Source organism: Aegilops tauschii, chromosome 6 (genome assembly GCF_002575655.3).
Source record: "Aegilops tauschii subsp. strangulata cultivar AL8/78 chromosome 6, Aet v6.0, whole genome shotgun sequence".
NCBI lineage: Eukaryota > Viridiplantae > Streptophyta > Magnoliopsida > Poales > Poaceae > Aegilops > Aegilops tauschii.
In genome coordinates this window covers 471,433,154-471,457,910 of record NC_053040.3, presented here as the reverse complement: position 1 = coordinate 471,457,910, position 24,757 = coordinate 471,433,154, and the positions used below count along the sequence as shown (strand labels likewise).

At 45.8% G+C, this 24,757-nt stretch overlaps 1 protein-coding gene and 2 long non-coding RNA genes across 3 annotated transcripts in view; all 3 read left to right on the top strand.

The window, feature by feature from the left end:
• The window catches only part of LOC109773981 (uncharacterized), a 293,742-nt gene that overhangs the window by 225,472 nt on the left and 43,513 nt on the right, over positions 1-24,757 (top strand). The gene's annotated exons all lie outside the window — the stretch shown is intronic.
• Positions 4,470-5,932, top strand: LOC109755530 (uncharacterized). The gene is made up of 2 exons (XM_045230130.2): positions 4,470-5,288; positions 5,422-5,932. Exon 1 carries the CDS (start codon positions 4,538-4,540, stop codon positions 5,042-5,044), a length of 507 nt encoding a protein of 168 aa, XP_045086065.1. The 5' UTR covers positions 4,470-4,537; the 3' UTR covers positions 5,045-5,288; positions 5,422-5,932.
• On the top strand, positions 7,805-9,342 carry LOC120965968 (uncharacterized). The gene is made up of 2 exons (XR_005758933.3): positions 7,805-8,800; positions 8,896-9,342. It is a non-coding gene; the product is annotated as an uncharacterized lncRNA (long non-coding RNA).

Here is a 24,757-nt window from a genome sequence, read left to right as displayed (position 1 = left end):
AGCTCAATGGAATGCTCAATGGCCTTGGTGAGGTCTTGCACAGAAGGTGTCTTTCCTCTAAACACACACCGGTTCCGCTCTTGCAAAATTTTCTAGCATATGTTAGGAGCATGGTGGCATTGCTGGCCCTTCTTTGTGCTGGCTGGGTGCTTGCCGCCATCCGCGCGCGTGGTCTTTTTCTTTTTCTTTTTTGTAAGATCCAGCATGCTGCTGGCGTTTCCATTTCATAAGCAGAAAGCAATAGGAAAAATACAAAGAGTGGGGTGAGGGTCCTAGGACAAGTTTTGGTTACAACACTGTAAACCTTGAAAAACTCATGTTCTAATTTTCACGGTGGATCCCAAAAGGGTCTCTCTAAATGGACTGCTCCTGCTTGCCGCCAAAGCTCAATGGAATGCTTAATGGCCTTGGTGAGGTCTTGCATAGAAGGTGTTTTTCCTCTAAACACACACCGGTTCCGCTCTTGCCAAATTTCCCAGCATATTAAGAGCATGGTGGCATTGCTGGCCCTTCTTTGTGCTGACTGGGTGTTTGCCGCCATCCGCGCGCGTGGTCTTTTTCTTTTTCTTTTTTTAAGATCCAGCATGCTGCTGGTGTTTCCATTTCATAAGCAGAAAGCAATGGAAAAAAATACAAAGAGTGGGGTGAGGGTCCTAGGACCAGTTTTGGTTACAACACTGTAAACCTTGAAAAACTCATGTTCTAATTTTCACGGTGGATCCCAAAAGGGTCTGTCTAAATGGACTGCTCCTGCTTGCCGCCAAAGTTCAATGGAATGCTCAATCGCCTTAGTGAGGTCTTGCACAGAAGGTGTCCTTCCTCTAAACACACACTGGTTCCGCTCTTGCCAAATTTCCCAACATGTTAGAAGCATGGTGGCATTGCTGGCCCTTCTTTGTGCTGGCTGGGTACTTGCCGCCATCCGCGCGCGTGATCTTTTTCTTTTTCTTTTTGTAAGATCCAGCATGTTGCTGGCGTTTCCATTTCATAAGCAGACAGCAATAGGAAAAATACAAAGGGTGGGGTGAGGGTCCTAGGACAAGTTTTGGTTACAACACTGTAAACCTTGAAAAACTCATGTTCTAATTTTCACGGTGGATCCCAAATGGGTCTCTCTAAATGGACTGCTCCTGGTTGCCGCCAAAGCTCAATGGAATGCTCAATGGCCTTGGTTAGGTCTTGCACAGAAGGTGTCTTTCCTCTGAACACACACCGGTTCCGCTCTTGCCAAATTTCCCAGCATATGTTAGGAGCATGGTGGCATTGCTGGCCCTTCTTTGTGCTGGCTGGGTGCTTGCCGCCATCCGCGCGCGTGGTCTTTTTCTTTTTCTTTTTGTAAGATCCAGCATGCTGCTGGCGTTTCCATTTCATAAGCAGAAAGCAATAGGAAAAATATAAAGGGTGGGGTGAGGGTCGTAGGACAAGTTTTGGTTACAACACTGTAAACCTTGAAAAACTCATATTCTAATTTTCACGGTGGATCCCAAAAGGGTCTCTCTAAATGGACTGCTCCTGCTTGCCGCCAAAGCTTAATGGAATGCTCAATGGCCTTGGTGAGGTCTTGCACAGAAGGTGTGTTTCCTCTAAACACACACCGGTTCCGCTCTTGCCAAATTTCCTAGCATGTTAAGAGCATGGTGGCTTTGCTGGCCCTTCTTTGTGCTGGCTGGGTGCTTGCCGCCATCCGTGCGCGTGGTCTTTTTCTTTTTCTTTTTTTAAGATCCAGCATGCTGTTGGCATTTCCATTTCATAAGCAGAAAGCAATGGAAAAAAATACAAAGGGTGGGGTGAGGGTCCTAGGACCAGTTTTGGTTACAACACTGTAAACCTTGAAAAACTCATGTTCTAATTTTCACGGTGGATCCCAAAAGGGTCTGTCTAAATGGATTGTTCCTGCTTGCCGCCAAAGCTCAATGGAATGCTCAATCGCCTTAGTGAGGTCTTGCACAGAAGGTGTCTTTCCTTTAAACACACACCGGTTCCGCTCTTGCCAAATTTCCCAGCATATGTTAGGAGCATGGTTGCATTGATGGCCCTTCTTTGTGCTGGCTGGGTGCTTGCCGCCATCCGCGCGCGTGGTCTTTTTCTTTTTCTTCTTGTAAGATCCAGCATGTTGCTGGCGTTTCCATTTCATAAGCACAAAGCAATAGGAAAAATACTAAGGGTGGGGTGAGGGTCCTAGGACAAGTTTTGGTTACAACACTGTAAACCTTGAAAAACTCATGTTCTAATATTCACAGTGGATCCCAAAAGGGTCTCTCTAAATGGACTGCTCCTGCTTGCCGCCAAAGCTCAATGGAATGCTCAATGGCCTTGGTGAGGTCTTGCACAGAAGGTGTCTTTCCTCTAAACACACACCGGTTCCGCTCTTGCCAAATTTCCCAGCATATGTTAGGAGCATGGTGGCATTGCTGGCCCTTCTTTGTGCTGGCTTGGTGCTTGCCGCCATCCGCGCGCGTGGTCTTTTTCTTTTTCTTTTTGTAAGATCCAGCATGCTGCTGGCGTTTCCATTTCATAAGCACAAAGCAATAGGAAAAATACAAAGGCTGGGGTGAGGGTCCTAGGACAAGTTTTGGTTACAACACTGTAAACCTTGAAAAACTCATGTTCTAATTTTCACGGTGGATCCCAAAAGGGTCTGTCTAAATGGACTGCTCCTGCTTGCCGCCAATGCTCAATGGAATGCTCAATGGCCTTGGTGAGGTCTTGCACAGAAGGTGTCTTTCCTCTAAACACACACCGGTTCCACTCTTGCCAAATTTCCCAGCATGTTAAGAGCATGGTGGCATTGCAGGCCCTTCTTTGTGCTGATTGGGTGCTTGCCGCCATCCGCGCGCGTGGTCTTTTTCTTTTTCTTTTTTTAAGATCCAGCATGCTGCTGGCGTTTCCATTTCATAAGCAGAAAGCAATGGAAAAAAAATACAAAGAGTGGGGTGAGGGTCCTAGGACCAGTTTTGGTTCCAACACTGTAAACCTTGAAAAACTCATGTTCTAATTTTCACGGTGGATCCCAAAAAGGCCTGTCTAAATGGACTGCTCCTGCTTGCCGCCAAAGTTCAATGGAATGCTCAATCGCCTTAGTGAGGTCTTGCATAGAAGGTGTCTTTCCTTTAAACACACACCGGTTCCGCTCTTGCCAAATTTCCCAACATGTTAGAAGCATGGTGGCATTGCTGGCCCTTCTTTGTGCTGGCTGGGTACTTGCCGCCATCCACGCGCGTGGTCTAGACGTGTCTCCGCGCGCGTTATCCTGACCCCATTGGTTCGTTCGTTCCATCTTGCAAATTAGCGCAACACCAATTGATTTACGCGCCTGCGTGCATGTGGCTAGGGTGCCTGCGGCAACGCACGGCTGTAATTAACCCCGAGTAATTAACTTTTCGAGGATTAGTTTGTCCATTAACCGACGCAGGTACCAAGGGCAGCAGCTTGTCGATCATAATCTCTGGACATCCTGCCTTCACAGTAAAACAAACAAAACGAAGAGCGAAGACAGGAAGGGAAAGAGAATGAGAAACGGGTGGGCAGGGAAAGAGGCGGCCACCTTTCGACCGCCCGGTCGACCAGAATCGGAGGAAAGGCAGATGCACCGCGGTAGCAGCAACAGCGATCAGGTCATGGCATTTTATCGTGGCATGGCGCCACCATCGCCGGCTCCACTCCATGATTCCTTGCTTCCCGCGGACTCCACAAACATATCTACATGGGCAGCCATTACGGCTACTGATGCCGATGCTATGCTGTGTCGAACGTTCAGAGGTCAGCCGGGTTTCAAGCAAGGCGGAGGTGTACCCACGGCCGGCGGCTGTGGTCCGTTGGGTCGCTGCGGGCTGCTGGCGCGTCACGTCGGTCAGGACATGCTCGTGCCAGCTTGACCATCACCTGCCTCGCTCTGAACGTTCGGAGATGAGTTCCTTTTTTCTGGGACCGTCCTCTCAGTGTGCGGGAACCGGTTTACTGACAGCAACATGTCATGGGCGAGGAATTGGGTCGGCATTGCCGAATTCCAGCCGAAGTGGCACATGCGCGGTGTGCTCCCGATAATATCAGGCATCTAAAAAAGTGCTCCTCCTGTATGACGCTTTTTCTGAAGGGAAACTTACGAATCAGTCGGGTTCACACGGAAACAACGATATGTTCCGATTCATTGGTGCAGAAATCGTTGGAATATACTACGTACACCTTTGACATGACTAACAACAGTAGCAAGATACTGGTTTGTAATGCAAGAAATTGACCAGAATTTTGACGCTGAAATTAGTATTCAAATCAAGCTGGCATGCGCCCTACATGCTGAATCGCAAGCCGATTCCGGTGTGCTGCCCACTGCATCTGGAGTTTAATTAACAAGCGTTTCGTTTCCTTAATTAACTCAGCCAGACTCCAGGTTCTTAACGCCGGCCAGAATTTACCAAACCGCCCCTCTTTCTCGCGATCCCTTCCCCGGCCTATAAAATGCGGCCAACCGGCTACCATCTCTGGTTACCCAAACCGGCAGCAAAGCCACCGCCGGAGTCCACCTCTCTAATCTCTCATCATGTCGACGGCGGCTGCATCTCGGCCCAGCGGCCCCGTCCTTCTGAGCCCCTTTCCCAACTACCAATCCGCCTCGCTCTCCCGTGTCAAGCTCTCCGCCGGCGGCTCGCCGGTCAAGTCCTTCAGCGTCTCGTCTCCCCCATCATCCCCAACCGCCGCCCACAAGATCCGTCGGTCCTGCATGTGCTCCCCGACGAACCACCCGGGCTCGTTCCGCTGCAGCCTCCACAAGGAGCGCAAGCAGGAGGCCCCGGCCGCCGGCAGCTGCAGCAAGCGCACGGCGAGCCCGTTCGCGCAGCTCGTCCCCAGCGGCAGCGGCTGCTCTAAGCGCCCGGACAGCGGGCTGGCGCGGCGCGTTCCCATGGGAAGCGGGCACTGGGCACGCAAGGCGCTCGTGCCGTCCCCCGCGGTGCAGCAGGTGCAGCACCGGAAGCGAGTGGTGGAGCGGTTCCACGCCGGGCCCAGCCGGCTCTCCGCCGCCTCCATGGCCGGCCGCAGCAACCAGTAAAAACAACAACATCGTCGACATGCCATAGCAGCGAGATACGTATATACTGAACATACTGTCATAGGAAAGAAGTTCCCCGAATAATCCCGTTCGATGTATAGAAGGAAGATCGGTGGGGATTAGGCCGGCCCAGAAGATTGGTGTTTTAAGACCCAATTCGATTCCGGGCTGGTCAATTAGCTAACCAGTAGATACTGCACATAGTGAGTTCGTCTTCGTCGTCTCTGCTCCACTTGTACATAGAGTGAGCTCTCGTCCTCTCTGCCGGCAGTGTATAGCCCTTGATTTTGGTTCTGGATATACTCCCACCGGAAATTAATATAAGAGTGTTTAGAATACTAAATTAGTGATCTAAACGCTTTTATATTTTTTTACAGAGGAAGTACATCAATACAATGAGTGACAAATTGCAGACACGCATACATGCATCCGATCTGATCTGTTGACGGGAGGCTTATCCATCCATTGAGTGTGGGTGACGGGAGGCTTAGTACAATGATTTGCCGCAACCACTTTCTGCCTCTGTTTCTCTTTCTGTTTCTGGAGTGTGGGTGTGTCTCGCCCCTGTTTCGGTTTCAGATAAGCTCCGCAAGACATGAGTGGCGTCTCGCCGTCGGTTGCGCCCGTCACGCGGCACCCGTGCGTGCCCCCAGCCGGCCGGATCAGGCCAGCAACTTGCAGCACGGGAGAAATCCTCCGATTCCGACGAGATCTCTGTGGAACTTCATGACGCGCGCAACTGATGAACCGAGGTTTTTCTTTTTCTTTCCCTGCTTGTGAAGTACTCCCTCCGTCCCAAATAAATGTCTAAACATTGTACTAGAGTTAGTTCAAAATTATACTAAGGTTGTGACACTTATTTTAAGACGGAGGGAGTGAAATATTACTTTGATCAGGCCAGCAACAATTAGCAGCTCGCGAGAGAATCCCTCGATTCTAAAGAAATTTATGTTGAATTTTCATGGCGCGCTCAACTGATGGACTGAGGATTTTTGTTCGTCCTGCTCGTGATATTCTAAGTAGTATATTAATTTTAACCGTGCCATTTTACTGTTATTTCAGAGCAGTGCTATTATTTTACTGTTCGCTTGAGGGAGGGCGTAGCGGTTGGGATTCCCCCTCCAAAGTCTTAATTGCACAAGAAGATGGTGTTGGAAAATAGGTGGTGCTATTTTTTGGAGAAACCTCGCGAGGAGGGCAGGTGGTTCATGCATCTTATTACATTAAAAAGAGGAGAGTTGTTCCAGTTGGTAAAAAAAAACGGGACCCAAAAACCTAGGATTCTCGATTAATTAGAAAAAACTAGATGAAAATCCAAAAATTAAAAATAAATTTAAAAAACCTGAAAAAGGCACAAGATCTTGGGTTAGGGACAGGATAAATGCAGCATCAAGGAACATCGTCAGAGACAGGAGCACCTAGGCCCAAAGCACTTAGGCATGGCTCAAGCGCAACCAAACTGATCACCACTCATCGAAGAGAATTCGTCCATATCGAATGACTCTTTTGTGTTAGGCTCAAAGCATTATGTACTAACATTATCATGTGGAAAACATCCTGAAAGTCCAACTTCAACTTCCCCATGATGCCCACCAAACTACTCAACGTTTCGATCACTTGTGGTGAGAGTGGCTTTTTATACATGTTCAGGTATGCTTGCATCTTGTGCTTAGGGGCCTCCGCTTTGATGTCCTCCGGTAGCTCACCAAAAGCCTCCAACAACCTACGCTTTGCGCGCTTGGACATCGGGATGTTGCACACCTTGTTCTTCTTTCCTAGACGCTCAATCCGTCGCCCGTCATCCTTCTCTCCGTGCGAAGGCACCGGGTCCCAAGCAGAGGTTGCGGGAGCGGAGAAGTAACCTTGCTAGGAAAACCCTCCAGAGATAATAGTGTTATTTTAGCCCGCGTCACCTTCGCAACAACATTGCAACCTCAACCATAGGATCAACCAGAACGTTGGGCGCGTTTAAACCAAGTGGCTCGGCTAGAATAAGCATCGGACATGCAAGGGACTACATAGCGGAAGACGACGAGCAGCCACCTGGTGGGGCGACCAGAACGTAGACTCCACGCACATACGATCGACGAATTCCTCACTCCCTACCGACGAAGCACCATGGGTCAACCACACATCATCTCCCCAATCAGAGTAGCCCACATGACCGATGACGACAAGCAAAACCTAAAGAGAGGGCGCCAATGCTTCATCAAGCATAGGATCACTATGCCGCGGATCGATGCCCACCGGCCCCACCGAGAGCATAGCAGCAAGGAGATCCTACTCAACAGGAGCACAAGGGAAGATGCCACACTCCGAAGGATGAGCCGAGGGATCTTCATGGGATGGCGCAAAAATAGCCTCAAAGTACGAGTGTGGCCTGGAAGCAAGGTCAGCTGGCATGACTCGGCGTAGCGTGGCGTGTGTTCTCTTTATGTAGCTTAGTAGCCTATGTCCTGCGTGATCCGATAATCCTAGGATCAACGTTGCATGAGGACTACCTCACTATCTTGTATTGTTTGACCGTTTGTTCGATTGTTGCTATATATATATATATATATAGGGTGGGTCTATTCTAATAACACCCCTTAAGACCTTATTCTAATAACACTTCTGCCTTATTCTGATAACACCCCTTAAGACCTTATTCTAATAACACTTCTGCCTTATTCTGATAACACCCCGACTAACCCACGCAAACCGAACCGCACTCAAAAAGGGAAACCCATCCCACCTTCCCCCACTCCTCCCCCGATCCCCTCCACCTTATTCCTCCCACGCCCTAGCCCCCGATCGACCAACCAACCGCAGCGCCCCCAGGCCGGCCAACTACCACCGCCGGTGCTCTGCCCAACCGCCCCACCTTCGCCGGCGCGGCCCTCCCCCTCAACTCCGGCCTCGCGCCACCCAGGGACTCCCCGGCCGCCCTCACTTGCTACTGCGACGTCGGATCCAGCCACCACAGTAGTCCCACCCGGCGGCACTCCGCACCTCCTTCGCCGTCGCGCCGTGCCACCCGCCGCCCCAACCGCCACCTCTCTTGCGTAGCTGCGCCACCACCTCCCCCCGTGCCACCAGCCTCCCCCGCGGTCGCCACCACACCCCTCCCCCACACGCCTCCGGCCCCGCCGCGCCGCCCAATCCACAGATCCGAGCGCTGCTGGTCCCCAACGTCGTCCGGCGACTGCCCTGCTGCTGGATCGGTCTCCCTTTGCATCCCCTGCTAGCCCACGGCGGCCTCCCCCGCCGCGGCAACCCACCCTTGCCGCCTCCTCCCATGGAGGTCGCCCCGGCGTCGTCGATGAGCAGGGCTGACGGCGACCTCCCTCGATCTCGTCTCCCATTGTTGTCGCCGCAACGAATCTGTCGCTGTGGGCGCCGGCAACGGCAGCAGAAAAAGTGAGCTCCTTCTGCCCCCTCACCCATCCTCCTCTGCTACGGATGAAAAATCGGTAGCCGTCGCGCAGGATGACGATGACTTTGACTCCTCCTGCTCTATCTGCATCTCCTGCGGGATCCCTCTGCCAACATCCCCATCACCATCTCCCGTCGAGGTCCCAGCCTCCCCGGGCATGCAGTGCGGACGGGGATGCCGTGTAGTTCACCGGCAACCAACAGCCTCCTCGACCACTCCTCTGCTCCCCTGTGCGGTTCGCTTGGCACGGCAGCGCGGTTTCTTCACTCTGCATTTGGTTCCGGTCGCGCTCTGTGTGCAGTTTGGTGCGTGCGCACTTGCAGTTCGCCCCGGCACGATAGGTAATTATCCACCACTTCCATGAAGCTCCTCCTCTCTTTGAATCCGTCCGCCGGTGCGATCCTTAGGTGGGCACTCCTAATCTTCTCTATTGCAGGAGCTACACCGGCAAGGGCGCGCCTGCATCAAGGCATTTGTGCTCGTGAAGTTTCAGGTAGTGTACCATGTCCTGCTGCGAGTCACCGTAGTCCGCTGCATGACCCCGTGCAGTGCGCGGGTGCACAGGAAGCGTCCCGTAATCAAAAATAGAAAAACTATTAATGAAGGATGTTTTTGACTTCATTATTTAATACAGAAGAAGACTAACAAACGAAAAAAGAAGGAAAGAAGTGCACTGCAGCCCCTTAGTGCTTCAGCTTGTAGAAAAAGAGAAGAAATCCCCATGGATAGTTTACTTTCTTTCTCGAATTCAATTTTTTTGTATGTGGGATGATTGGAAAAAGTAGTTCACTCCAATTTGTGTAGCAGCTCATTACACCTATGTATGAAGTGCAATTTATTTGTGTGTCTCAAAAATCAGTCGACTACATCGACACGTGCAGTACGTTTGGTTCTCGGATGTGGTTCACTTTTGAGAGTGATGGTGTTCACTTGCACCCAACATGAAAGTGTGAAAAATTTAGTGAAACAACAAGATGGTGATGCGGTTCACTTCGATAGATGATGTGGTTCACTTGCCCTAGTCTCCGTGGTCCACTCTCGTTCATAAAAAACTCGTATAAGAAAAATAACGTCCGACAAAAGAAATTATGCAGCTCGCTTACCCGTCCGATGCAGTGCGGTTTTCATTCTGAAGCAGTGCGGTCGGCCGTATGATGTTGTTCATCTCGTAAGTGCAAAAAAATTGTTACGAAAGTGAAAAAAAGTAATGCGGTTCACTTCTTGATTAGTGTTGTGGTTCATTTACACCCGATGTGAAGTGCACTCTACTTTCTCGTCCTTGAAAAAATTACGTTTGAATAAAAGAAACCATGCAGTTCTCTTACCCGTCTGATGCAGTGCGGCTTTTCGTCCGATGCAGTGTGGTTTTCAGTCGGATGAAGTACCCACGTCGATTTAGGTGTCGCAAAAAACAGAGTGTCCGCATTTCGGTAAATTTGAAATTCCTCTTAAACCGTAAAGAATTACAGAGTGTTCTACGTGAAAAAGTTGCGCCTCGTCGATATCTTTCCAACGGCGTATCGTTTGAATCATTGCGATCAGCGGTTTGTAAAAATTTCGCGAAAAACGGCCGCTGCCACTCGTTGGCCGCCGCACGATTTTCAAAATTAACTTAAAACCATAAGGAATCTCAAAAACATTTCAACATATGAAAGTTGCGCCTCGTCCACAGCTTTTCAACGGTATATTACATGCCTTGTTTCGACAAACGGTTAAAAAACTGGAGCGAAAACAGTACCAAAAATTACAAAAATTTCAAAAAACACAATTCCGCGATTTAGTAAATTTGAAACTGCTCTTAAACCATAACGAATTAGAGAAAACAATAGTTATGAAAAAGATGCGCCTCGATGATATCTATCCAACGGTGTATCGTTTGCTTCATTCCGACGGGCGGTTTAGAAAAAAAGTGAAAAAACGCTCGCTGCCATTCTTTATGGGCCGCACCGTTTTTGAAACTGCTCTTGAACCACGGGAAATCTTGGAAAGTGTTCAACATGGCGAATTTGCGCCTAATCCATAGCTTTCCAACGGTATATTACACGCCTCGTTCCGATAAACGGTTAAAAAATTAGAGCGAAAACGGTACCGAAAAAACACTACGCGCAGTTTTTTCCGACACGAAGTTCACTGGTCTCTGTAATGCAGTGCTCTTGCTAAAGAAAGTGCAGTGCCCTCGCGTTGAGCATGCAGTGCGGAAGTGTTATCAGAATAACTATTTTGATAATATTATCAGAATAGACGGGCTTATTTCGAGGAAGACCCTTTTCTTTTTGAAAAGAGAGCTTCCTCCATGATTTCAATCAAGCTCAGTGTTTCCACACTCCTCAAAACAATTTGAATCTATCATTTTCCTACATAAGAATCAAAAAAACTGGTCGGTCAATTTGTCGAACACATAGAGGGCAAGGTGCTGTATAAGAATAGCCGGATGTACCGCGTCGGCATCCGGAGCGACGACGGTGTCCAGTGCAACGAGACAGCCCGTGAGGAGGTTTGTGGCGGCGGTGGTGGCGTTGAGGGGTCGGGATGGCGGCGGAGCTAGAGTGGCGACGGAGCAAGTGGAGTGCCTGAGCGGGCGAGGGAGAAGAAAAGAGAGGCAAATTGCTCATCCAACAAGGTCAGAAAGAATTGATGCAATTTATGGTCGGTTCAGGACCAGACGTGGTGGACACGTCCGAGCGTGTTCAGGTTTCCTCATATCCGCCACAGATTTAGTCTGGATACGAGGGACACTGATCAACCCTGACATATAGGGCCAGCTCGAGAAGCTCGGCTGGATCATATTTTCGTGATCGAACATTGACCAAACCGTCCATGTGGACATATAGAGGAGTTTGAGAAGTCCGGCTGTACATAATGTGATAGACGCCAGCCGTACTGCACATGATTATTTACTGGAGTTTTACGCCGTGTAAACGCTGGGTCGACCAGGGGCTAGCCACGAGTTTAAATTATAGTATGGGTCATGACTCATGAGAGGGTGCGACGTAGTAGTATGTTCTAGAAAAAGACCTTGTCTACTTATTTTTGTACAATGTTTGGTGCATCTACACAGTAAGTAATCTAAGGTGCCAGATTTTACGGTTACCTCGCTAGCTCCGTAACTAAGAAAAAGACCTTGCTTGTCCAGATGGCTCTGTCCTGCAAATAGTAACGGTTTATTTGCTTGTTTCGGTCATGTAGTTGATCATCACAATACTTTTTTTTAGGGGATCATCACAATACTTAAAACTTTCAAACCAACAACAATTATCATTTATCAAGGTAATTATTGTAGCCACACGTGATTGATCTTTACCGTCAACACGTACATTAATATTTTTCATTTATCTTCATTTTAGGTGAGCTGAAACTTGGATTCATTCTGATATAAAAACAATCATGAAAAATAGTAAATATCAAATAACCCACGCCCCCTCCCCCCCCCCCCCCCCCCCCCAAAGAAGCCACAAATGTTAGGTTATTGTAAGAAAACCACGAGGCAATCAATGATTAATTATTCAAGTTTTGAGATTCAAGTCAATTGACTGCAAACCTTACATATGAGGTCCGCATGTCATGTGTTATCGGGCTTAAAAATTGGTAGGTCAATGTGGAGTTAAGAGATCTTGGCCCAACTGAAGCCTTCACTCTCTCGGCTGATGAGAAGGTGAGCGGCGTTCAGCATGCCGCCGCCAGTTTCCTCTTGCTTTGACATTGTGGCCAATAACCTTGCCCCACCGGTTCTCGAGATTGATTCACGCCCGATCTTCACCAAAAAATGAGATGAAGACATGAGTTGTAACAACACGTTTGGTTACCTTTAAGGAAGGGAATGGGAATATGTACAAGGGAGCTCGTGTAGACATTAAGCATGTGAAATATATTTTTACTCTAGTTTCCTTGGTTGGTAAAAGGATGTGAATTAGTACGGCAGAAGCCCCACCTTAGTTCAAAAATTAACAAGGTCCCCATGGAAGAAAACAACCATTCTAGTTCCCACTTAAACATTCATTCCCTCTAACCAAGCAGTGGCAGATCTAGCCCAGTGGACCAGGGTGGGGCCAACAAAGAAAATGTTGATAAAACTTATTTATTTGTAGTTGTTATATTATTTTTCTATGATATAAAGGCTATTGAGAAATTTCAGGGTCGGCCGTGGCCTACCCTTACCACCCTGTAGCTCTGCCACTGGCTGCAAGCAACAATGTCTACATACTACAAGCACAAGTTATAGCCAACGTAACCACCACCAACGTTCCTGTTTTTGGATGTATTTTCCTAGAAAGAATTTGTGCTGTAGATAAGCCTTCTGCACCAAGCACCAAGCTTGGTAAGCTACCAACAAAAAACTACAATCAAGAATAAACCTCTGCAAGGGACGTGATTATATTGATGGCCATCTGCAACGAGCTGTTGGCCGGCCAGAGGTGGAAAGCTATCTAATCTAACCTAACCCATGGCTCCTAGCTAATGCACATCGAGTTAATCGCTCATAAAAAACTGAAAAAGTTACGGTTGATTAAGGCATTGACATAGTTTACTCACCAGATCGTGATGATGATCCGATGGCCTAGCTTGAGTCGACCAAGCAATTGATTACTGTTAAGAAAAAGCGATTGATTACTGTAGGAGATGTAGGCGTGTGCCCGGTTGCATTCATCGATTGTATATATTACTCCTGGAACATTCTAGTCTTCCACAGCGATAACTGGTTAAGTACCACTGCTAATACCACTTTGGGCTAAGTCAAACAAAGCAAATAGGTTAGTGATTGATTCCCTAAGCTTATCTCCTTAGATATTTATGCATGTGCCGTTGAAATAAGCTTCTTCGACCTCCTACCCTATTGAACAACAAAGAGATAATGATGCATGCAGCACTCTGCTAAGTAAACCACATGTCCCAGTCATGTAAACTGTCCTCTGACGTTAGGATTCCTAGGTTTTGGCAAACGATGCACCAAACATTCAAACTAATCAAATCACTGATCGACAAAGACGTAGCACTAGTCTAGGCTTATTAAGGTTCCTAATTAAGCATGTCCCAGCAGCATGTACCAAGACATTTCGGGTAGAACGACCTACTCAACAGAGATCAGCTGTACCGTAAAACTGTTAGCCTATTACACAGGCCCCTGAAAAAATTGACAGGCTCTTTCCTTCCAGACTTTTTTTTGGTTTTTTTGAGCAAAAGGAGGGGGGACCCCCTCCGATTTCATTAACAAAACCACCACGAATTCGTTCGCTACAGCGCCACCTAATTAACTACCATCTTTCAACGATAAACCAGTCTAACACCAGCAAGTCTGCAAATAAGTTCTAAGGTCACAGGCGACCATTTTGAATAAGAGGGCGCAACCTCCGGCAAACTAAGACAAAAGAAAGGTAAAACGAGCCATCTTCAGGAAACGAAATCGTCAGTTCATCAGACGAGGAACTCCCGCTCTCTATCCCTGCGAAGCTCTGTAGACCTCACTTGCTACTTGCTCGATTAGCCTTGCCCCCAGCATCAGAAGGTTTTGTCCTGGTTTTTTTCCCTGCAAAACAGTCCAATCCACAATCCAATTGCAAGTTAGTTTCACCAACTTCATGGAGTCAGTGATCAATTTATCTTGAAAAATTATATCATTTGGACATTTCCAAATAGCCCAAAGAATTGCAGACATTCCAACTAGCACTAGCTTTTTTCCTCTAGCCTAAATTTTCTGATCTGTAGGAGATATGCCCTAGAGGCAATAATAAATGTTATTGATTATCTCCCTGTTCATAATTATGTTTATGTTCCATGCTATAACTGCTGTGGTTCCCGAGCCCGTATATCCATAAAGGCTCTGGGGAGAACCCATATGCACGTGTGGAATAATAAACGATAAAATGTATTCCTAGTCATGCCTCTAAGACTAGCTCAAGTGTTGCATGATGATTATGTTTTCTCAATCATGGGCATGTCTATGCCAAGCAACTTTGAGGGCACAATGTCAGGAAGGACATTTGTGTTGAATCGACCCGAATTGATGTTATGCTATGAGATACATTCGTCACAAGTTTATTGGTACATAACACAGAGATGGTTAACGTTTGCATGATTCCTTAGACCATGAGAGTATCGAGTTTCTTCATGCTTGCTTCATGAACTTTGGGGTTTGTTAAACGTCATCCGTAAATGGGTGGATATTACGGCGGCTTACGGGTTCATGGAAAAGTGTGTCAAGTAACTTGATAGCTCAAGATTGGGATTTGCTCCTCCGACGATGGAGAGATATCTCTGGGCCCTCTCGGTGTTACGGTATCCATCATCGTCTGGCCAGACACTTTGTGATTTGATCACGGGGATGCCGGAACACGATAACGAGAAAAGAGAACAATACCGGTAACGAGGTAACTAGCATAGTGGACAAGTTGTTGATCCACGGGAATGCCAACATGTCTCACCTCGGGTATTTGTAACATATCGCGAAGCAACAGGAATAGCACACGGCAACTGGAGGTTCACTCGAATATTTATTCGTGTGGGTATAGGGGTCAATATGGGTGTCCACGGCTCCGATGTTGATCATTGATCGGAAGGGGTTCCGGGTCATGTCTATACTTCACCGAACCTATAGGGTCACACGCTTAAGGGTCATCTATCTGCTGAATACTAGACAGGGAGTCTGAGAGAAAATCACCGAAAAAGTTTCGGACACCGAAAAGTTTCGGACAGCGGAATCGTACCGCTGAGAGAGGTCATCGGATAAGTTTCGATGATACCGAAAAGTTGTTTCGGAATACACCATTAAGTCAAATTGGTTTCGGCACTTGCCTGATAATTCTTGGAGGATGCCAGAATCATTCTGGAAGCTTTTTGGAATTTTCTGAGATAAAAACCGGAAATGTTCCGGAGCTGCCGGAGCCACTTCAGATGCGTTTCGCAGATGAAAATCACTAAAACCGGAATTGTTTCGGAACGCGTTGAAAATCATTTTAGTGGGTATTGGAAATGTTCTTAGCCCACATAAATATTTTCAGTTCGATCAGACGCTGAAAAATGTCGTCGTGAATAGTGAAAATCAGCTTTATGGTTACTTTATGGAAAGCCACCTTTTGGGGCTTTGCTTCAAAAGATCTTGGGGATGACATGGATGCATAGGAGCCATTTTTTGGGCCCCTCATGGGGTGTGGCCGGCCACATGGGGTATCCCCCCTTGGGGACCCTCTTGTTCCTTGGTTTCACTCCTAGGTCCTTGTGGAAGGACTTCATTCATGTGCATTTTGGGTTTTTTGTGAAACTACCCTACCCCCTTGGGATTTCCTATAAATAGAGGTGGAGAGGCAGCCCTCCACACTCATACCTTGCTCTCATACACATGCCATGCATTATCTGGCTTCTTCTCTCCCTCCCACGAAAAGAGTTTCGTAGAGCCGTAAGGCTGTCTGGGTTCCGGCAGGAACTAGTTCTGGACGGAGAAGCCCTGCCGGATAGATGACACCGTATGTGTGCACCTCTATAGAGAGATCGTAGTTTCGGTCTTAGTTCGTGAGTGCCTCCCGAAGGGCTGTCCGTGTGACCGTCCGAGTTTCGAAGGTCCTCCCGAAGGGCTGTCCGAGTGACCGTTCGAGTTTCGAAGGTCCTCCCGAAGGGCTGTCCGCGACACCGTCCGGGGGATTGTTCGACCGGCTCCCGGAGGGCTGTCTGAGGAGCAGATGAGGGTATACATCCTCGCGGTTGGGAGGTTGTAAATCCTAGCTGCGGGGATCTGCACCGCCGATTGTCATCGACTCTACTTCCCGCTGCGCTACGAGTCGGTAACGAAAAAGATCAAACCATGTATGCAGTCTCCATAGTGGTCCTGGGCTGGTGCGTAGGTCGGAAATTTTTTGTTTTCTGTCGCGTTCCCCTTCAGTGGCATCTAGAGCCGTGCTATGCGTAGATGTAGGTTTCGATCTAGAATACATGGAGATGTATGGGTATTGCATAATATAATTAGGTAGTAGATGAGATCTATTGCTGAAAATTATTTATGCGGGTGACAGATGAAATCTGTTACCCGAGGTTCTTGTTGCTTCCCTAGAATTTGCGTTTGCTCAATCTCGAGACAGCATGGTGGAATTTGACAAAGTTCCGGCAATCCGTGATCCTGATTGATCATGGAAGTGCTATCAGTTCTTTGGGTTCTGCCGTAGTCAAAATAAAGATGAAATTCACAGATGAAAGGGCATTGCAGATATTATCTGCACGGGGGTCATGCGTATGACAAAGTTTAGTATGGGCTCGAGATTTAATTATCTCGTGTTTCATACACCCCGAGATGTTAATCTAGCAACTTGAATAATCATACTTGATGATAAAACGTTGGTAGCTGCGGTTTAAGTCAAAACCTTAGAAGCCACGTAAAATAAAATTTTGCATAAACCGATTAGAGGTGTCTAACTTGGTTTTGCAGGATGTGCATGTGATGTGGTATCGCAGTGCTCATACTAATTCGATTATGTATGATATGACTATATGATGTAATTTGATTAACATGACCTGCGTGTCATGGTTCGGCATGATGGCTGGAGCCATATGATTGCACTTTAATGACCTGCGTGTCAACCTTAAGTAATGCATTAATTTTATACGCTATGGAGATAGCAATATTATCTGGTGCATCGACAAGGTGGTGGCAATCTTCGCGAAGGTGAACACCGACGCGAATGCCGAAGACGAAGAAATGAAAGACTTCTCCGTCAGAAAGGGCTATACCATATCATGCTATTATGAATTGCCTGAGATGTTTATCCCTTATGATGCACCCTTCTTGATTGCGCGGTAGTCGCTTTTATTAGGGTGATCTCTCACTTAAAATACCAAGTAGTTAGTGTTCTCCCAAGTGTAGCACCGTCACGGCACCTATCTTTTCGGGGTGCGCCGTGTCACACGGGTACGAATGATTAGAGAAGTGTGAGGCGGGTGAGTTGAGACCTCGCAGCGAGATCACTTGGTTGTCTTGACGTTCAGGCATGACCGTCATGAGCTCGGAACACACGCATCGAAAGATGAACAAGAGTCACATAGAGATGTGATTGGCAAGTTGGCCTACCGGTTGAAATTTTTCGTCATCAGTGGTGTTACACCAATGGCGAACAATTGAAATGTGGGTCTTGTATCACTCACAATCAATTTTGAGAGATATTGAATTGAGTGGGAGCGCACTGTTGAATTAACATGTTTAATTCTCAGTGCAATTAATTATGAACACTGTCTAAGTGTTTCTTGCAAAATAGTTGTAGAATAATGGCTCGCGTTTCCACCTTCCCTATTAAAATTGAATAGCTGTTAAATATCTGGTTAAAACTTTACGATTGGTAACGTAATATGAGGATTGTCCTCAAAAGTGCCGAGAAGGACTTTGTCCTATCGCATGCTTTCCGTATCCTCCCGCTAATGCTATGGATCATGTGACTCTCGTCCTTCGATCCAAAAGCTATAATTCCGTTTCTGTCAAGTGCAGTATGTTTGCTTCCATGAAACCCAAACTTCGAAAGTTGGGATAGTTATATGATATTCATGGAACTGAAAATTATTTTCAGATACAAACAAAGCAATGTTTGTTTGCAAGTATTAGTAAAAGTGTTTACTATGCATTTGACTGTTGGGAAAGGGATCCAGAAGAACGCCTGTCATATAATGAAAGGTGAATAAAACAACAACTTAAAGAGAAATGAAGTGTCCAAAGGGTGTTAGTATGACTTACACGCCTAGGAAGTCCGGGGCTAATGCCACTCTTAAGTTGGGTGCTTCTTCTGAGAGTAGGAGAAATACTAAAAGTTAAACAGCTAGAAGTATAAAGGCAAAAGGAAAGAAGACTGGAATATCCAGCTCATGTATGAATGTCATACAAGTTTTTGATGTATAGAAGGCTGGTCAAAGATATAGTTCTTATGAATTATGGTTAAACATGTTAATCACTAATTCTTGGGTATTGTGAGTTCATCACAAAAATGCCCGCTCGATTGCATTCTGTTGCAACTCGATGTAAGAACTACTATGGCTTGAAAGACTAGCTAGAAATGAGGTTAAGGTATACACAGGGAACATAGTAAATGTTACTATACCTTCCATCGGTGTATTGCCGTCTGTATTTATTTTCATAATTCATTTAGAGTTTTACAAACTCTATCCCATTGCATAAGGCATCTTGCAAGAAGGTTGTTCATAAGAGAACTTTTTATGTTCGATGTTATGAATAACACAAGCGCCATACTTTCATTATGAATGAGATGTGTGTTATGAATATTGATAATAATACAATACCTCTGGGTTTACTTTCATAATTCATTTTAGAGTTTCATACACTCTAGCCCATTGCACAATGTTTGTTGCAAAAGAGTTGTTCATAAAAACAACAATTGTTGTTAAGTATTATGAATAACATAAGGGCCATACTTCCATCATCGATGGGACGTATGTTATGAATATTGAGGGTAATATGATACATCCATAACACTGACGCTAAATGTCGCAAGACTAAAAGAATACCACACAAGTGTGGCACTACATTTGGTCACATTGGAGAAACCCGCATGGAAAATTCCATTATGATGGATTTTGAAGTCTTTTTGATTTTGAATCATCTGACACTTGCAACTTTCCTCCGAAAAGTGAAGTGACTAAAATACCGTTCACAGGCCATAAGGAACGAACAACAAACTTATTAGTGATCATACATTTGATGTGTGTAGTCCGATAAGTGTTGTTAGTGGTGGATTTATTTATCTTCAGAAATGACTCAAGTAGATATATGGATATTTACTTGATGAGACGTAAGTCTGGATCTTTTGAAATCATTAGAAAGGTTCTCAAAAATGAAGTAGAAGTTATTGTAACAAGAAAAGTATGTTTGTGCAATTTGATTGCACAAAGGAATATTTGAGTTACATGTTTAGCGAATGTCTGATGAGTTGTGAAAGGGGTTTCATAAACTTGCACCTCCCGGAACACCACTGCAAGTGGAAAGTCCGTGGAGATGTAATCAAACCATTTATGACATGGTAAGGTCAAAGATGACATAAATAAATTTGCCATTATCCCTTTTAAAGTGATGCTTTAGAGACTGCGGCTTTTACACTAAAAAGAGCTACATCGGGTCTGTTGAAATGAAGCCATGGTATGGTACGCCCAACCATGTTATATCTTTTCTTAACATTTGGAATATGGGGCTTGTGTAAAAGGTTACAAACCTATTCCAAATCAGACAAGTGCTACTTTGTAGGTTATACCAAAATGTTGGGTATTCCTCCCTCACTATACCGAGGCAAATAGTTTTGCCGCGAAACGGTGTGCTTTTAAAGAGAATGGTTCTTTCCAAAAGGTGAGTGGGAGAATAGTGCAACTCGACGAGATAAAAAGTATCTTCATCAGATCAAAGGAAAGAGACCTTGGAAGAAATTCCAGAGTTTCCTACCGCGACTGATACAGAAGTCTCTACAATAAAATGTATGAACTTCGGTCGAACTTGCAGCTGAACCACGTAGGCAAGGCTCGTGCAAACCTCTCAGGTGTGCAAACGAGATATTGTTGTTAGACAACATTATACCTACGATACACAAGGAAGCGTTGACGGGCCCTGACTCCGGAATTGGCTAAATGCCAATACAACCCGAGTTAGTTTCCATCTAAGTGATTCAAGATTAAAACCTTGATACACCTTTCGGAAGACTTAGAGTCTAACGAATATTTATGAAACTTAAAACTGATACGGATAAAATGTTTTATCCATAAAGCTCGACTTGTTGAAATAATACGATGAGGTTGTTTTCATCGTAGCGATGCTTAAAGTCGGTTCGGATTGAACTAGCAATTAATACATATTTCAATCATGAGATATGAAACATGGATGATAAAAGGATTTCCATCTGATGGAAATGAAAGCTAGGACTTGTATATGATACAGTCCAAAGTAATTTGTCGATCCAGAGGATGCTAGTAGGTATGCAAACTTCAGAGTTCCAGCAATGGACAGAAGAGAGCAAAATGGAGTTGGAATCTTCGTGTTTTGATGAAATGGTCAAAGGGGTTTTGACTTCATCAATGGGTAACGAAGATGCTTGTAATTCAAGAAAGTAAGTGGGAGCGTAATAATATTTCTAAAAACCTTATGTGCTTGGCACATTGGTAATTGGAAATAAATTTCTTGACACAAATTAGGACTTCATTTGAAAATAGTTTTTCGATGAAGTGCTTAGGCTAAATAGCCTCAATATTAGGCATGATGATCTATGGAGATAGATTTACCTAATGGGGCTAAGCAATGAATACATATTGACAAGATGCTAAAACCTTTTAGCATTTAAAACGCGAAGGAGTGATTCTTGCCAAAGTCACATGGAAAGAGTTTTTGCAAGACTCGGTGTCCCAAAACACTGATGAGTAAAATACGTGATGCAGATTCCACACACTTTTGTGTTTGGATTAATCATGTATTCCATGGTATGTAAAACAACCAGATATGTCCGATACTCCCAAGGTGTTGCGAGTATGGATACCAAAGTGATCAAATTACTAATCATGGGACAACAGTGAAAGATGTCACAGAGTACTAGAGTAAGTACTGATGACATGGTTTTCTCGCAAGCAGAGATCATGAAGAGTTCGTTGTAAAATGTTACGTCGATACAATCTTCATCTTTTCTCCATGCGATTTTCGATTTAAATTAAGGGTTTTGTGTAACACACAATGTGGTGGCACAGTTAGTTGGAATTTGTTCAAACTAGTTACTGTGGCGAATTCTATAACAAGGGCTAAGTATGTTGACGCTTTAGAAGCGACAAAGAAGATGTTGAATCATATAGTTCATTCATGAACTTAGTATAGTTCCAAGATGGCTTTTGACAATGGGACACTACTGCAGGTAGTTGCTCCATAACTCAGTCTGAGGAATCCAGGTTTGACCTGTGATTCACATACATACAAAGCCAAGTCCACACAAAATATGAATTTTGTGAAAATGCGAGGACATGCAAAGATACACACGGAACTGAAGTCGTCAGATCCATTGGACATCAGGCTATACCACAAGCGAAGCATATTTACACCGGTGTGCCACAGGTGTGAAGTGCATTAGCATAAGCTAGATTATTGTCTCTAGTGCAAGTGGGAGTCTGTAGGAGATATGCCCTAGAGGCAATAATAAATGTTATTGATTATCTCCCTGTTCATAATTATGTTTATGTTCCATGCTATAACTGCTGTGGTTCCCGAGCCCGTATATCCATAAAGGCTCTGGGGAGAACCCATATGCACGTGTGGAATAATAAACGATAAAATGTATTCCTAGTCATGCCTCTAAGACTAGCTCAAGTGTTGCATGATGATTATGTTTTCCCAATCATGGGCATGTCTATGCCAAGCAACTTTGAGGGCACAATGTGAGGAAGGACATTTGTGTTGAATCGACCCGAATTGATGTTATGCTATGAGATACATTTGTCACAAGTTTATTGGTACATAACACAGAGATGGTTAACGTTTGCATGATTCCTTAGACCATGAGAGTATCGAGTTTCTTCATGCTTGCTTCATGAACTTTGGGGTTTGTTAAACGTCATCCGTAAATGGGTGGATATTACGGCGGCTTACGGGTTCATGGAAAAGTGTGTCAAGTAACTTGATAGCTCAATATTGGGATTTGCTCCTCCGACGATGGAGAGATATCTCTAGGCCCTCTCGGTGTTACGGTATCCATCATCGTCTGGCCAGACACTTTGTGATTTGATCACGGGGATGCCGGAACACGATAACGAGAAAAGAGAACAATACCGGTAACGAGGTAACTAGCATAGTGGACAAGTTGTTGATCCACGGGAATGCCAACATGTCTCACCTCGGGTATTTGTAACATATCGCGAAGCAACAGGAATAGCACACGGCAACTGGAGGTTCACTCGAATATTTATTCGTGTGGGTATAGGGGTCAATATGGGTGTCCACGGCTCCGATGTTGATCATTGATCGGAAGGGGTTCCGGGTCATGTCTATACTTCACCGAACCTATAGGGTCACACGCTTAAGGGTCATCTATCTGCTGAATACTAGACAGGGAGTCTGAGAGAAAATCACCGAAAAAGTTTCGGACACCGAAAAGTTTCGGACAGCGGAATCGTACCGCTGAGAGAGGTCATCGGATAAGTTTCGATGATACCGAAAAGTTGTTTCGGAATACACCATTAAGTCAAATTGGTTTCGGCACTTGCCTGATAATTCTTGGAGGATGCCAGAATCATTCTGGAAGCTTTTTGGAATTTTCTGAGATAAAAACCGGAAATGTTCCGGAGCTGCCGGAGCCACTTCAGATGCGTTTCGCAGATGAAAATCACTAAAACCGGAATTGTTTCGGAACGCGTTGAAAATCATTTTAGTGAGTATTGGAAATGTTCTTAGCCCACATAAATATTTTCAGTTCGATCAGACGCTGAAAAATGTCGTCGTGAATAGTGAAAATCAGCTTTATGGTTACTTTATGGAAAGCCACCTTTTGGGGCTTTGCTCCAAAAGATCTTGGGGATGACATGGATGGATAGGAGCCATTTTTTGGGCCCCTCATGGGGGTGTGGCCGGCCACATGGGGTATCCCCCCTTGGGGACCCTCTTGTTCCTTGGTTTCACTCCTAGGTCCTTGTGGAAGGACTTCATTCATGTGCATTTTGGGTTTTTTGTGAAACTACCCTACCCCCTTGGGATTTCCTATAAATAGAGGTGGAGAGGCAGCCCTCCACACTCATACCTTGCTCTCATACACATGCCATGCATTATCTGGCTTCTTCTCTCCCTCCCACGAAAAGAGTTTCGTAGAGCCGTAAGGCTGTCTGGGTTCCGGCAGGAACTAGTTCTGGACGGAGAAGCCCTGCCGGATAGATGACACCGTATGTGTGCACCTCTATAGAGAGATCGTAGTTTCGGTCTTAGTTCGTGAGTGCCTCCCGAAGGGCTGTCCGTGTGACCGTCCGAGTTTCGAAGGTCCTCCCGAAGGGCTGTCCGAGTGACCGTTCGAGTTTCGAAGGTCCTCCCGAAGGGCTGTCCGCGACACCGTCCGGGGGATTGTTCGACCGGCTCCCGGAGGGCTGTCTGAGGAGCAGATGAGGGTATACATCCTCGCGGTTGGGAGGTTGTAAATCCTAGCTGCGGGGATCTGCACCGCCGATTGTCATCGACTCTACTTCCCGCTGCGCTACGAGTCGGTAACGAAAAAGATCAAACCATGTATGCAGTCTCCATAGTGGTCCTGGGCTGGTGCGTAGGTCGGAAAATTTTTGTTTTCTGTCGCGTTCCCCTTCAGTCTGCAAATAAGTTCTAAGGTCACAGGCGACCATTTTGAATAAGAGGGCGCAACCTCCGGCAAACTAAGACAAAAGAAAGGTAAAACGAGCCATCTTCAGGAAACGAAATCGTCAGTTCATCAGACGAGGAACTCCCGCTCTCTATCCCTGCGAAGCTCTGTAGACCTCACTTGCTACTTGCTCGATTAGCCTTGCCCCCAGCATCAGAAGGTTTTGTCCTGGTTTTTTTCCCTGCAAAACAGTCCAATCCACAATCCAATTGCAAGTTAGTTTCACCAACTTCATGGAGTCAGTGATCAATTTATCTTGAAAAATTATATCATTTGGACATTTCCAAATAGCCCAAAGAATTGCAGACATTCCAACTAGCACTAGCTTTTTTCCTCTAGCCTAAATTTTCTGATCCATGCTCCCAGACAATCGTCAACCCCAGTCGAGGTTGTCTTTAGATTGAAGGAGCATTTTATCAAGCTCCAAAGTAACCTCGCAGCAGAACTAGAGAAAAAGAGATGATCTATGTTTTCATTTTGACCACAGAATACACATCTCTGCTCCCCTTTCCACCCTCTTCTTGCAAGGTTATCTCTGGTTAGTATCCTTTTTCTGGCAATCAGCCACAAGAACATCTTAATTTTCGCTGGGATCTTGACCTTCCAAAGAAATTGGTGTGGAAACCCCACATCTGTTTTAACTAACTGTTGATATAACGATCTCACTGAGAATTGTCTATTGGCTGTCAACATCCACATTGGCTGATCTTTGCCCGCATACATTCTCACTTCCTCACATTTGGTTTTCAAACTATCCCAAAGAATTCTTTTGTCTTCATACAAAAATCTTCTAAACTTAAACAATCACGGACCGGATCATGAAGAAGACAGATCACTTTATTTGGAGTGATGCTGCTAATCAGGCGTTTGAGGATCTGAAGAAACAATTGGCTGAGCCGCCCGTCCTTGCTGCTCCCATTGATAAAGAGCCATTATTGTTATATGTCGCAGCTAATAGCCGAGCTG

What these genes read in the sequence shown, in the direction of transcription:
- LOC109755530 (XM_045230130.2), top strand. Translation starts at nt 4,538, where the DNA reads ATGTCGACGGCGGCTGCATCTCGGCCCAGCGGCCCCGTCCTTCTGAGC.